At 42.7% G+C, this 15752-nt stretch overlaps 1 protein-coding gene across 2 annotated transcripts in view; it reads left to right on the plus strand.

The window, feature by feature from the left end:
* Nucleotides 1-15752, plus strand: part of LOC115192357 (carboxyl-terminal PDZ ligand of neuronal nitric oxide synthase protein) — a 248088-nt gene that overhangs the window by 164026 nt on the left and 68310 nt on the right. For both annotated transcript variants that reach the window (XM_029750756.1, XM_029750757.1), the window contains exon 7: nt 7488-7672. In XM_029750756.1, the coding sequence (XP_029606616.1) occupies nt 7488-7672 (185 nt within the window). The remainder of the gene's footprint in view (nt 1-7487; nt 7673-15752) is intronic.

Consider the following 15752-nt stretch of genomic DNA (forward strand, 5'->3'; position numbering starts at 1 on the left):
GTGTCCTGGAGGGCAGGTAGTTTGCCCCCGGTGATGCGTTGTGCAGACCTCACTACCCTCTGGAGAGCTGGTTATGGGTGGAGTAGTTGCCGTACCAGGCGGTGATACAGCCCGACAGGATGCTCTCGATTGTGCATCTGTAAAAGTGAGCGTTTTTGGTGACAAGCCAATTTTCTTCAGCCTCCTGAGGTTAAAGAGGCGCTGCTGCGCCTTCTTCACCATGCTGTCTGTGTGGCTGGACCATTTCAGTTTGTCAGTGATGTGTAGGCCGAGGAACTTTCTACCCTCTCCACTACTGTCCCGTCGAAGTGGATAGGGAGGTGCTCCCTCTGCTGTTTCCTGAAGTCCGCGATCATCTCCTTTGTTTTGTTGACGTTGAATGTGAGGTTATTTTCCTGACACCACACTCCGAGGGCCCTCACCTCCTTCCTGTAGGCCGTCTCGTCGTTGTTGGTAATCAAGCCTACCACTGCAGTGTCATCTGCAAACTCATGCTGTTTGGGTGGACACATTTAAAATACCCAAATGCAGGACAACAGGATGATTTTGCGGTACAGTGAAGCCTAAATTATTACATTTTTTTAAGTTAATCATCACCTTAGAAAAAGCGCTATCCATTTCGTTGTGCTAGGCTTTGAAACAAAGACCATATTTTTAACTCACTTTCAACCTGTTCTTTCTTCAAATTGATCAATCACAGTGAGGTGAGTTTTAAAAGCACATACTGTTTTGATTGATTGAATATATTAGACCATTTTTTAAATGCATACAGTGCCTTGCAAAAGTATTCATCTCACTTGGGATTTTTCCTATTTTGTTGCATTACAACCTGTAATTTAAATAGATTTTTATTTGGATTTCATGTAATGGACATAGACAAAATAGTCCAAGTGAAGTGAAATGAAAGAAATAACTTGTTTAAAAAAAAAATAATTAAATTAAAACTTAAAGTGGTGCGTGCATATGTATTCACCCCCTTTGCTATGAAGCCCTTAAATAAGATCTGGTGCAACCAATTACCTTCAGAAGTCACATAATTAGTTAAATAAAGGCCACCTGTGTGCAATATACAGTTGAAGTCAGAAGTTTACATGCACTTAGGCTGGAGTCATTAAAACTTGTTTTTCAACTACTACACAAATTTCTTGTTGACAAACTATAGTTTTGGAAAGTCGGTTAGGACATCTACTTTGTGCATGACACAAGTACCTTTTCCAACAATTATTTACAGACAGATTATTTCACTTATAATTCAATGTATCACAATTCCAGTGGGTCAGAAGTTTACATACACTAAGATTACTATGTCTTTAAACAGCTTGTAAAATTCCAGAAAATCTTGTCTTGGCTTTAGCCTTCTGATAGGCTAATTGACATCATTTGAGTCAATTGGAGGTGTACCTGTAGATGTATTTCAAGGCCTACCTTCAAACTCAGTGCCTCTTTGCTTGATATCATGGGAAAATCCAAAGAAATTAGCCAAGACCTCAGAAAAAAATTGTAGACCTCTGGTTCATCCTTGGGAGCAACTTCCAAACGCCTGAAGGTACCACGTTCATCTGTACAAACAATAGTACGCAAGTATAAACACCATGGGACCACGCAGCTCAGTAAGGAGACGCGTTCTGTCTCCTAGAGATGAACGTACTGTGGTGCGAAAAGTGCAAATCAATCCCAGAACAACAGCAAAGGACCTTGTGAAGATGCTGGAGGAAACAGGTACAAAGTATCTATATTCACAGTAAAACGAGTCCTATATCAACATAACCTGAAAGGCCGCTCAGCAAGGAAGAAACCACTGCTCCAATGGCCATAAAAAAAGCCAGACTACGGTTTGCAACTGCACATGGGGACAAAGATCGTACTTTTTGGAGAAATGTCCTCTGATCTGATGAGACAAAAATAGAACTGTTTTGCCATAATGACCATCGTTATGTTTGGAGGAAAAATGGGGATGCTTGCAAGCTGAAGAACACCATCCTGACCGTGAAGCACGGGGGTGGCAGAATCTTGTTGTGGGGGTGCTTTCCTGCAGGAGGGACTTTATTCTGTGGATATATTGAAGCAACATCTCAAGACATCAGTCAGGAAGTTAAAGCTTGGTCGCAAATGGGTCTTCCAAATGGACAATGACCCCAAGCATACTTCCAAAGCTGAGGCAAAATGGCTTAAGGACAACAAAGTCAAGGTATTGGAGTGGCCATCACAAAGCCCTGACCTCAAACCCATAGAAAATTTGTGAGCAGAACTGAAAGTGTGTGCGAGTAAGGAGGCCTACAAACCTGACTCAGTTACACCAGCTCTGTCAAAATTCACCCAACTTATTGTGGGAAGCTTGTGGAAGGCTACCTGAAATGTTTGACCCAAGTTAATCAATTTATTGGCAATGTTAACATACACACAATTAGTATTTGGTAACTTCTGACCCACTGGGAATATGGGGTCAGAATATGGCACCACAACAAACCTGTGAACAGAGGGCCGCCCACCAAAACTCACAGACCAGGCAAGGAGGGCATTAATCAGAGAGGAAACAAAGAGACCAAAGATAACCCTGAAGGAGCTGCAAAGCTCCACAGCGGAGATTGGAGTATCTGTCCATAGGACCACTTTAAGCTGTGCACTCCACAGAGACGGGCTTTACAGAGGAGCGGCCAGAAAAAAAGCCATTGCTTAAAGAAAAAAATAAGCAAACACTTTGTGTTTGCCAAAAGGCATTTGGGAGACTCCCCAAACATATGGAAGAAGGTACTCTGGTCAGATCAGACTAAAATTGAGCTTTTTGGCCATCAAGGAAAACGTTATGTCTGGCTCAAATCCAGCACCTCTCATCACCCTGAGAACACCATCTCCACAGTGAAGCATGGTGGTGGCAGCATCATGCTGTGGGGTTGTTTTTCATCTGCAGGAACTGAGAAACTGGTCAGAATTGAAGGAATGATGGATGGCGATAAATACAGGGAAATTCTTGAGGGAAACCTGTTTCAGTCTTCCAGAGATTTGAGACTGGGACGGAGGTTCACCTTCCAGCAGTACAATGGCCCTAAGCATACTGCTAAAGCAATACTTGACTGGTGGAAACATTTAAATGTCTTGAAATGGCCTAGTCAAAGCCCAGACCTCAATCCAATTGAGAATCTGTGGTATGACTTAAAGATTGCTGTACACCAGCGGAACCCATCCTACTTGAAGGAGCTGGAGCAGTTTGGCCTTAAAGAATGGGCAAAATCCCAGTGGCTAGACGTGCCAAGCTTATAGAGACATACCCCAAGAGACTTGCAGCTGTAACTGCTGCAAAAGGTGGCTCTACAAAGTATTGACTTTGGGTGGGTGAATCGTTATGCATGCTCAATTTTTTGTTTGTTTTTTGTCTTTATTTCTTGTTTGTTTCACAATAAAAAAATATTTGACATCTTCAAAGTGGTAGGCATGTTGTGTAAATGAAATTATACAAACCCCCCAAAAATCTATTTTAACTCCAGGTTGTAAGGCAACAAAATAGGAAAAATGCCAAGGGGGGTGAATACTTTTGCAATCCAATACTTTTGCAATATATTTTACATTGTTTGCAATCTGATATGTCACATGTATTAATGCCAAAATACCATGCAAAACAGGGGGTGCTCTGCCCCACCTGAATGATGGGTCGCCACTGATCTTATGTACAAGACACAATTTTAGCTGAGAGACTCTCTCCTCCACTTTGAGCCATAAGTTTAAGAATAATCCTGACAAATTTGTTCTGAGATGCCTGCAATTTATTTTTTGTTATATTGGGGCCACTATTGTACCAGGAAGAGCATGCATAGTCAAAGTGGCACTGAACAAGAGGCCCTGCCAATGCCCCAATTGCATTCTTATCCAGATATTTGGAGGTTCTTGCCAGAAACCTAATTTTATGGTTCACTTTGGAGATAAAGTTTTGTGCAATGCTCTTCCTTGTCAGATGGTTATCTAGCACACATCCAAGATAATTAACAGAGTAAATAAAATGTGGAACGACACACACACTGCACTTTGGTCCGCTCATTCCTACGAGAACTGTGACAGAATCTCCCACCACCAAAGGACCAAAGTGCAGCGTGTGTCGTTCCACATTTTATTTATACTGTGAAACTATGCAAAACATAAATAAACTGAATGACAATAACAGCAAACCATGAAGCAGAGGTGAAACAATACACTACTCAAAGATAATCTCCCACAAACCCAGGTGGAAAAAACCCCTACTTAAGTATGATCTCCAATTAGAGACAACAAGGACCAGCTGCCTCTAATTGGAGATCATCCCAAACAAACCCAACATAGAAATACAAAACTAGAACCTGAACATAGAAATACAAAACATAGAAAAACACCCCCTGTCACGCCCTGACCTACTCTACCATAGAAAATAACATCTTACTATGGTCAGGACGTGACAGGTGGGGTGTATATTTCATGATTAACGACTCATGGTGTGATTGTGAAAACATACAAGAACTCACGGTGACTGAGTTTATCAGGAAGTGTATAGGAGATATTGTACACACTGTGACTATTAAAACCTACTCTAACCAGAAACCGTGGATAAATGGCAGCATTCACGCAAAAACTTAAAGCGTGAACCACCGCATTTAACCATGACAAGGTGACTGGGAACATCGCCGAATACAAACAGTGTAGTTATTCCCTCCGCAAGGCAATCAAACAGGCAAAACGTCAGTATAGAGTCAAAGTGGAGTCGCAATTCAACGGCTCAGACACAAGACGTATGTGGCGGGGTCTACAGACAATCACGGACTATAAAAGGAAAACCAGCCATGTCGCGGACACCGACGTCTTGCTTCCAAGCAAGCTAAACACCTTCCTCGCCCACTTTGAAGATAACACAGCGCCACCGACATGGGCCGCTACCAAGGACTGTGGGCTCTCCTTCTCCGTGGCCGCCGTAAGAAAGACATTTAAGCGTGTTAACCCTCGCAAGGCTGCCGGCCCAGACGACATCCCTAGACACATCGTCAGAGCCAGCACAGATCAGCTGGCCTATATGTTTACGGACATATTCAATCTCTCCCTATCCCAGTCTGCTGTCCCCACATGCTTCAAGATGGCCATTGTTCCTGTACCCAATAAAGCAAAGGTAACTGAACAAAATGACTATCGCCCCATAGCACTCACTTCTGTCATCATGAAGTGCTTTGAGAGACTAGTCAAGGATCATATCACCTCTACCTTACCTGTCACCCTAGACCCACTTCAATCTGCTTACCGCCCCAATAGATCCACAGACGATGCAATCACCATCTCCCTGCACACTGCCCTATCCCATCTGGAGAAGAGGAATACCTATGTAAGAATGCTGTTCATTGACTATAGCTCAGCATTCAACAACATAGTACCCTCCAAGCTCATCATTAAGCACAAGGCCCTGGGTCTGAACCCCGCCCTGTGCAACTGGATCCTGGACTTCCTGACAGGCCGCCCCCAGGTGGTGAGGGTAGGAAACTACATCTCCACTTCAATGATCCTCAACACTGGGGCCCCACAAGGGTGCATGCTCATCCCCCTCTATTCCCTGTTCACCCATGACTGCGTGGCCATGCACGCCTCCAACTCAATCATCAAGTTTGCAGATGACACAACAGTAGTAGGGTTGATTACCAACAATGACGAGACAGCCTACAGGGAGGAGGTGAGGGCTCTGGGAGTGTGGTGCCAGGAAAATAACCGCTCACTCAACATCAACAAAACAAAGGAGATGATTGTGGACTTAAGGAAACAGCAGATGGAGCACCCCCATATCCACATCGGCGGGACCGCAGTGTTCAAGTTCAAGTTCCTCAGCGTACACATCATTGACAAACTGAAATGGTCCACCCGCACAGACAGTGTAGTGAAGAAGGCGCAAGAGCTTCAGGAGACTTAAGAAATTTAGCTTGGCACCTAAAACCCTCACAAACTTTTACAGATGCACAATTGAGAGCCTCTTGTCGGCCTGTATCACCGCCTGGTACGGCAACTGCACCACTCACAACCGCAGGGCTCTCCAGAGATTGGTGCGGTTTGCCCAACGCATCCCTGGGGGCAACCTATCTGCCCTCCAGGACACCTACAGCACCCAATGTCTGTTCACCCCACTATCATCCAGAAGGCGAGGCCAGTACAGGTGCATCAAAGCTGGGACCGAGAGACTAAAAAACAGCTTCTATCTCAAGGCTACCAGACTGTTAAATAGCTATCACTAGCACATTAGAGGCTGCTGCCTATATACATAGACTTGAAATCACTGGCCACTTTAATAAATGGAACACTAGTCACTTTAATAATGTTTACATATTTTGCATTGCTCATCTCATATGTGTATATACTGTATTTTATTCTATTCTACTGTATCTTAGTCTATGCCGCTCTGACATTGCTTGTCCATATATTTATATTTATATTTTCTTAATTCCATTCCTTTCCTTAGATTTGTGTATTGGGTATATGTTGTGAAATTGTTAGATAATTTATTACTTGTTAGATATTACTGCACTGTCGGAGCTAGAAACGCAAGCATTTTGCTACACCTGCAATAGCATCTGCTAAACACGTGCTTGTGACCAATACAATTTGATTTGAATATAAAATATGGCCTTCCAATGCACGGTAGAACGAGGCGCTGGTATTATGGGTCATATCTTTTGAATGGTAAGGGCAAGAATCAAGCTGTTTTCTCTGAGGAAAATTGGAAGACTTCCCTACGTTGGCTACAGAACTTGGCTATGAAATGCAGTGAGGAAAGTGGGAGGGTTGAGTGAGATTACAAATTCAAATGACAGCCTACTTTTCTATACTCAAGGGAGAGAAAAACATAAATAGACTGTTGTTTTACTATTAAACTTTAATTTTGTAAAGCTGCCCGTCTGTCCTGCTAATATTAATTGTGCTCATCACTGAAAAGCTTTCAATCTCTCCAAAAACTCTTGTCCAGTCACTTGGTAGTCAGAATTTAGTCACTGAGATAGTTGTCTCGTTTTAGTCAACTGAAATGAAAAATAATTTTTGTTTAGTTATAGTTTTTTCTAGGTCTATTTAGTCCGTTATAGTCTCGTCAATTGCCACTGAAAAATATGTGTTTGAAAAATATTTATCACAATTTTTGTTGACGGAATTAACACTGACACACACACACACACACACACACAAACACACACGTGAGCTGATCCCCTGTTCTCTGTCTGTTCCACTGGTATAAACCACAGGAGTCTCTGAGCTCTGCCAGTGGGATTATCTGGAGAGTTAATTGTGAGCTGGAAGAACAGGAGAACCACAGGAGAACACCATAATGAAGCGCATCTCATCCTGCCACTCTTCTTTTGTCCTCCCTCATCTTTTGGTGTAGCAACTTTCTTTCTAACAACAAAGTCTATTATTCCATTGGCCCTCCTTCTATGGCAACTATTTAACATGACGTGGTGATGAGGCATTTCTTTAATAATATGTTGATGTGTTTGTTCTTTCAGCCCGTGAGTTAACAGGAGCGGAGAAGTCGGTGGTTGCTGTGGAAACAGACATTGATGCGGAGGAGGCTCCCTTACCATTACCGGACAGTACGGTCGAGGAGTTTAACCGCGGGGTCACTGACCTGGACGGAGTGTACGCTACTGCCAAGACTGACCACACACACCTCAACAACCTCGACAAGATGGTATGGCTGTATGTATGTGTTTTGGGGGTGTGGTTCCTGTATGTTTGGTGGGAAGAAAGGTGGATAGGGTTGCAAGCCAAGAAGGCTAAAAGTATATTTACATGCAGATACTAACTAAGGCCTGGAATGAGAGAACACAGTAATGGCTGGTCATTATTGCTTGTACCACTGACATACAATACTATTGATCTATCTACTGTATAGATTGCTTAGTCCAGGTAACACAATACCATTGGTCCATCTGTAGATTGCTTCGACCAGGGAAGTACAATATCTTGTGGCCTGTGTAATAATGGCTTGAGGTAGCGGAAAACAATAATTTGTGGCCTATGTATAGGTTGTTATGTAGGGTGATAGATACTGCTTTTGTGAGACAGGGAGAACACACACACACACACACTGCATTGTCTGATGTTACGACAGATTGAGTTATATCGGGTAATATTGCTATTCTTGGATCAAAGACAATAAAATATTGTTACCAAGACTGCTTGGACAGGGTGAAAGCATGATTGTGTGTTCTATCTAGAGACCACTATATGGGGTGGCATGACTAGTTTGCGGCTCTATCTATAGCTTTATCCCTCTGACTGGACTGGAGAGTGATATATTGTGAGCTGTCTGTTTCTGTTCATCTTCAGTTTGTCGTGCAGTGTAATATTGTGACTCACAGACAGGGGAAGTTCGATCGAGTCAGACCAGGGTGGAAATATTATTTGTTGTCTTTGAAATGCTTTAGGGGCACTTGATCTAGTTCTTCTGTAGCTGACATTTCATCTCAGCTCAGTCTTTTTCTGTCCGTTTTTACCAGAATATTTAGCATGTATTTGGCATGAAGCTAAAATGTTTTTTACACTTAGGTAACACTTAGTTAGTTAACCTAACTAGCCACGCTGTTTTCTGCCTTATCAGACGTTTAGGTAGCGCTTCATAGTAACTCCACATAATAAAGCATTTATAATGGATTAGTAAGTCGTTTTTTCATAATTTATTAATTATTACGCCGACATTTGTAAATGTTAGTAACCTAGTTATTCACACATTTATAAACTACTTTTAAAGTATTTAATAATGATTCATAAGATGTTTAATATAGGTCCGTATAATCCATTTACTAATCATTGGGTATTTTTTCGTCATTTTTGTGTGGCCTCATCTAAAGTGTTGGCTATTTACTTTTTTTACTGTTTTGAGTGACCAGTGTAATTTCTCACAAAAAGATGGACATGCCATTGGTAAACATTCCAGCAGTACCTGATCCTCCTTAAGGTCTCAAAATATCCCCTAGAATATAGCTGTTAGGGTGACCATATTACGACCACACCGGCTGTCATGAGCCATGACCACAGTCAAGTTCCATGTGACCATTTAGTCATGGTAACTAGGCTTCTCCAAAACTACGCACTGATGCTGCTGATGGTCAATAGTAGCCTACCAAACGTGCTAACTGCCAATCACTAATGGCCTGGTACTTATCAAATAAAATTTTATTGGTCACATACACATATTTATGTGACACATTTTTGGCCTGGTAATTAGCGATTGTCCCTCTAATCGCTCTGACATCAACACAAATCCATTAGAAAATCAAATCAAACACTTAATGAGAGCCAATGAGCTCATGTTGTGCAAAATGTCTATAGGCTATGCAATTACGTGAGAAAACAGAGTTTTCATGGCCTCTATTAAAAAGATGATGATCCCATCAGCTTTCTATAGGCTAGGCCTACTATATTTATTTCTCAACTTTCCTTATATTAATCACATTGCTAGACTTTACAACAGGAGTATAGCCTACCTGGCTGTTATGAAAACGAACCGCAGGAAAAACGTCCTCCATTCGCTATTTAAGTGCAGAGATGACATGTATTTTTTCCCCATGCCCTTGTTCTGACAGGTACATGATAAGGGTCCATTCTAAATCAAAACTAATTTCACACATATATTATTTAGTACATGTAAAGACAAGATTAAATTAAGAATAGTCTGATGTGAATGATGCCCAGCATATGCAGGAAGGCAAGAAACAGCACATGCCTTTTTTTTGCAACTTTTTCAAATCATAGTCAGACACCTCATGTAGCCTAGCCGATAGGCCTATATGTTTTGATAAGGTTTGTATCACAACTAAAGTGACCAAATAACTCCAAACGTAGCCTATAGGCCTAGGACCCCTGGAACAGGTTAGAGAGCCCATAGCCTAAAGAGCCTAGTGAAACATGTTCTTATAAACCGAGTCATTGTGCAATTGCATGTGAAATCAGAGTTTTGACTGGCTGCTATTTAAAAGAGGATCCCAGCTTTCTCCTGCTACTAATTCTTAAAATTAAGAACATTAATCCGCTTTACAACCTGGCATACATAGGCGGCACATGAGTTTCAAGTTTTGGGAAGCTAATTTTCACCATAAAAATGCACCTTTATAATAAAGCATTCCATGCATCATCTCATTTGCAGACTTATGTAAGATAGCCTACTATTCATTATGTGATGAGTAGATTGGATAGTCACAATTTAGGCTCCCGAGTGGCACAGCAGTCGATAGACCCTGGTTCGATCCCGGGCTGTATCACAACCGGCTGTGATCGGGAGTCCCATTGGGTGGCGCGGTTTGGCCGGGTTAAGAGAGGATTTGGTAGGCCGCCATTGTAAATACAAATTTGTTCTTAACTGACTTGCCTAGTTAAATAAAATAAATAATTTTGGCAAATAATATAACTCAATCACTGTTTGCAAAAAAGCATGGCTGAGCGTGTATAGTAGGCCTAGGCTATATCAGATACGTTTCTTCTTTCTTTGCATAGTAAAAATGTGGCCTTTTATAAGCAAATGTCATGCAATTCTACTACACTTTATATGACTGGAGACATTAGCAGAATCTTTTTAATACGGCAAATTACAGGTTAGCCTTCTCTACTGAAAATGAAAACATATCAATAAAAATGATGTTGTCCATATAATAGGCCGACGAGAAGGGGAAACACAAATAGCATATGACATCCATCTAAACTGGATGAGGAAATTATTGTCCAAAAAGAAACTTTTATGTAGCACTGACCCAACAATGATAAAAAGTGAATGTGTACAGTGCTCACTCACCGGGGATATTGCTGATGCTCTCCGCTGGTGCCAGTAAGATGGGCTATACTGTTGTTTGCTCAATTAAGTTGAGAATTTGTATAACTAAAAGAGAGATTAGTCTTTTCATTGTCTTGTCTTTACAGCAATAACAATTAGCTTTTCCCAACTGTTTGCATGTTTTGGTTTTTGCCCTAGTACTACACAGCTGATCCAACTAATCATCAAGCTTTGATAATTTGAATCAGCTGTGTAGTGTTAGGGTAAAAACGAAAATGTGCGCCGCTTGGGGTCCCGAGGACCGAGTTTGGGAAACGCCGATTTAAAACAATCCACAATTACAATTTTTTTTTAAACAGCTAATGATCCTCTGTGGCCAAATCATGCTTTAGTAGCCTATGTTTGAATTATTTATTTACATTTACATTTACATTTAAGTCATTTAGCAGACGCTCTTATCCAGAGCTATTTATTTCTGTATAGACAGGAGTAGGCTAATTAGGCTATATAATTTTAACAATATAATTACATTTCCTTTAGGAAAAGCTTCCCGTAGCCTTATGGACGCGCTGCCTATGCTTGCATATTAAAAACGTAACCACATGTAACCTCCATTTGCTATTCGAGTGCAGGCTGCGGATTACGTTTTTTTTGTGGGCTATTCTAAATCAAAACTAATTCCACCCATAGGCTATATGTAAAGACCAGATTAAATTACGAATAGTGTGATGAATGAGAAAATTATCAAGTGCTTGTCAAATTGTGAATGAGGAATGAGAAACTGATGACGTGTGTGCAGTCTGCGCAAGAAACAGAGCAGAGCCCATGCCTTTCATGCAACTTTTTTCAAATCATCATTAATGTCGCATAATGTAGCCTTAGAATGTATTAAAAATCAAAACATATAGCCTAACGTTTGTGTCACAAATAAAGTTACATAAATAACTATAAGTTAAGCATATAGGAGGACCTGTTTCTTTGTTAACTGCTCAACACAGAATAGCCGCATGTGTGCACTCCCTCGGAAATCGTTTGGAGAAAATATCCTTTCTATTTTATTCAGCTATGTTCAGTTGTATTCTTCATATTATAAAATAATAGAAAATAATGCCATAGAATTCTAAACAAATCTGCTAAATGAATTAGTGTAGCCCACAGCCATATGGCATAGCCAGATCAGGGCCTAACATAAGATCATCTGGGAATATTCTATTCTTCTGAAATAGGCTACATTTTCTTCATATCATGTTTCTTTAGACTTGCATAAAAAAATGTGGATCTATTTTGATGGTGTGGGCTATATTAAATTGATTTATTAGAATGTAGATCTTCCAACGGTCTGCATCAGCATTGTGTAGGCTGTGTGATAAAGCCATGAGATGCTAAACGTGTTTATGTTAATTAATAGTCAATTACCATGAGACAAGCAGTTATTTGCAAAACAATCACTGGCTGACAAAATGTAATGACAGGCCCAGCCCTACCCCAGAACATATCAATGGTTGGGCCTCCCGAGTGGCGCAGTGGTCTGAGGCCAATTACCGTGTGCCACTAGATTCTGGGTTCGAGTCCAGGCTCTGTCGCAGCCGGCCGAGACCGGGAGACCCATGGGGGGGCGCACAATTGGCCCAGCGTCGTCCAGGATAGGGGAGGGTTTGGCCAGCAGGGATTTTCTTGTCCCATCGCGCACTAGCGACTCCTGTGGTGGGCCAGGCGCAGTGCATGCTGACACGGTCGCCAGGTGCATGGTGTTTCCTCTGACACATTGGTGCGGCTGGCTTCCGGGTTAAGTGGGCATTGTGTCAAGAAGCAATGCGGCTTGGTTGGGTTGTGTTCCGGAGGACGCGCGGCTCTCAACCTTTCGCCTGTCCCGAGTCCGTACGGGAGTTGCAGTGATGAGACAAGACTGTAGCTACCAATTGGATACCACGAAATTGTGGAGAAAATGGGGTAATTTTTAAATAAATAAATATATAACATATTTATTTATTAATATTTTATTTTTATATATATAAAAATGAATAATAATAATAATCTATGGTTAAATAATAAGCACATAAAAAGATGCTTAAGAAAACATATTGAACTGGGGAGAAAACAGGGTAAAATGTTTTAATATAAATAAATAAAGAAATATACATATTTATTTATTTATCAATATTTAATTTATATATATATATAAATGAATAATAATAATAATAATAATCTATGGTTAAATAATAAGCACACAAAAGGATGCTTAAGAAAACACATTGAACATTTTATTCCTGTTGTAATAGTCTGATGTATAAAATAATGTTTTTAGTCCAAAAATGCTAACATAAGCATTTCTTGGCAGTGACTTTTCTACCAAAACCCAAAGTGTGGAAATAAGTAACACAATAAAATAACAATACCGAGGCTATATACACGGGGTACACGTACTGAGTTAATGTGCGGGTGTACAGGTTTGTCGAGGTAATTGAGGTAATATGTACATGTAGGTAGGGTGTACATAAAGTGACTATGCGTAGCTAATAAACAGTGAGTAGCAGCAGCGTAAAAAAAAGGGGGGATCAATGCAAATAGTCCGGGTAGCCATACTAGGCGGGGATACAACCCGTCAGGATACTCTCAATGGTGCAACAGTAGAAGTTTTTGAGGAATGGAGGACCCGTGCCAAATCTTTTCCGTCTCCTGAGGCATCCTGAGGCACTCCTGACGACTGTCTTGGTGTGTTTGGGCCATGATAGTTTGTTGGTGATGGGGACAACAAGGAACTTGAAGCTCTCAAGCTACTCAACAACAGCCCCGTCGATGAGAATGGGGGCGTGCTCGGTCCTCCTTTTCCTGTAGTCCACAATCATCTCCTTTGAGTTGATCACGTTGAGGGAGAGGTTATTATCCTGACTCAACACTGCCAGGTCTCTGACCTTCTCACTATAGGCTGTCTCATCGTTGTCGGTGATCAGGCCTGCCACTGTTTTGTTGTCGCCAAACTTAATGATGGTGTTGGAATCGTGCTTGGCCACGCAGTCGTGGGTGATAGGGAGTACAGGAGGAGACTAAGCATGCACCCCTTATGGCCCCCGTGTTGAGGATCAGTGTGGCAGATGTGTTGTTGCCTACCCTTTCCCCCTGGAGGCGGTCCATCAGGATGTCAAATCCAGTTGCAGAGGGAGGTGTTTAGTCCCAGGGTACTTGCTTGGTGATGGCCTTTGAGGGCACTATGGTGTTGAACTCTGAGCTGTAGTCAAAGAACAGCATTCTCATGTAGATGTTATTTTTGTCCAGGTGAAAAGCGCAGTGTGGAGTGCAATAGAGATTGCGTCATCTCTGGATCTGTTGGGGCGGTATGCAAATTGGACTTGGTCTAGGGTTTCTGGGATGATAGCGTTGATGTGTGTCATGACCAGCCTTTCAAAGCACTCCATGGCTACAGACGTGAGTGTTACGGGTTGGTAGTCATTTAGGCAGGGTACCTTGGTGTTAGTCAATACGATTTTCGCAACGTAAGCTTAACTTTCTGAACATTCGAGACGTGTAGTCCACTTGTCATTCCAATCTCCTTTGCATTAGCGTAGCCTCTTCTGTAGCTTGTCAACTATGTGTCTGGCTATCCCTGTTCTCTCCCCTCTGCACAGGCCATTCAAACGCTTCACACCGCGTGGCCGCTGCCACTCTAACCTGGTGGTCCCAGCGCGCACGACCCACGTGGAGTTCCAGGTCTCCGGCAGCCTCTGGAACTGCCGGTCTGCGGCCAACAAGGCTGAGTTCATCTCAGCCTATGCTACCCTCCAGTCCCTAGACTTCCTGACGCTGACGGAAACATGGATTACCACAGATAACACTGCTACTCCTACTGCTCTCTCCTCGTCTGCCTACGTGTTCTCGCATACCCCTAGAGCATCGAGCCAGCGGGGTGGTGGCACTGGAATCCTCATCTCTCCCAAGTGGACATTCTCTCATCTGTCTATCTCCTCATTTGAATTCCATGCTGTCACAGTTACCAGCCCTTTCAAGCTTAACATCCTTATCATTTATCGCCCTCCAGGTTCCCTTGGAGAGTTCATCAATGAGCTTGATGCCTTGATAAGTTCCTTCCCTGAGGATGGCTCACCTCTCACAGTTCTGGGTGACTTTAACCTCCCCACGTCTACCTTTGACTCATTCCTCTCTGCCTCCTTCTTTCCACTCCTCTCCTCCTTTGACCTCACCCTCTCACCTTCCCCCCCTACTCACAAGGCAGGCAATACGCTTGACCTCATCTTTACTAGATGCTGTTCTTCCACTAATCTCATTGCAACTCCCCTCCAAGTCTCCGACCACTACCTTGTATCCTTTTCCCTCTCGCTCTCATCCAACACTTCTCACTCTGCCCCTACTCGGATGGTATTGCGCCGTCCCAACCTTCGCTCTCTCTCTCCCGCTACTCTCTCCTCTTCCATCCTATCATCTCTTCCCTCTGCTCAAACCTTCTCCAACCTATCTCCTGATTCTGCCTCCTCAACCCTCCTCTCCTCCCTTTCTGCATCCTTCGATTTTCTCTGTCCCCTATCCTCCAGGCCGGCTCGGTCCTCCACTCCTGCGCCGTGGCTCGACGACTCACTGCGAGCTCACAGAACAGGGCTCCGGGCAGCCGAGCGGAAATGGAGGAAAACTCGCCTCCCTGCGGACCTGGCATCCTTTCACGTCCTCCTCTCTACATTTTTTCTCTTCTGTCTCTGCTGCTAAAGCCACTTTCTACCACTCTAAATTCCAAGCATCTGCCTCTAACCCTAGGAAGCTCTTTGCTACCTTCTCCTCCCTCCTGAATCCTCCTCCCCCTCCCCCCCCTCCTCTCTCTCTGCGGATGACTTCGACAACCATTTTGAAAAGAAGGCTGATGACATCCGATCCTCGTTTGCTAAGCCAAACGACACCGCTGGTCCTGCTCACACTGCCCTACCCTGTGCTTTGACCTCTTTCTCCCCTCTCTCTCCAGATGAAATCTCGCGTCTCGTGACGGCCGGCCGCCCAACAA

This window comes from Salmo trutta, chromosome 4 (genome assembly GCF_901001165.1).
Source record: "Salmo trutta chromosome 4, fSalTru1.1, whole genome shotgun sequence".
Classification (NCBI taxonomy): domain Eukaryota; kingdom Metazoa; phylum Chordata; class Actinopteri; order Salmoniformes; family Salmonidae; genus Salmo; species Salmo trutta.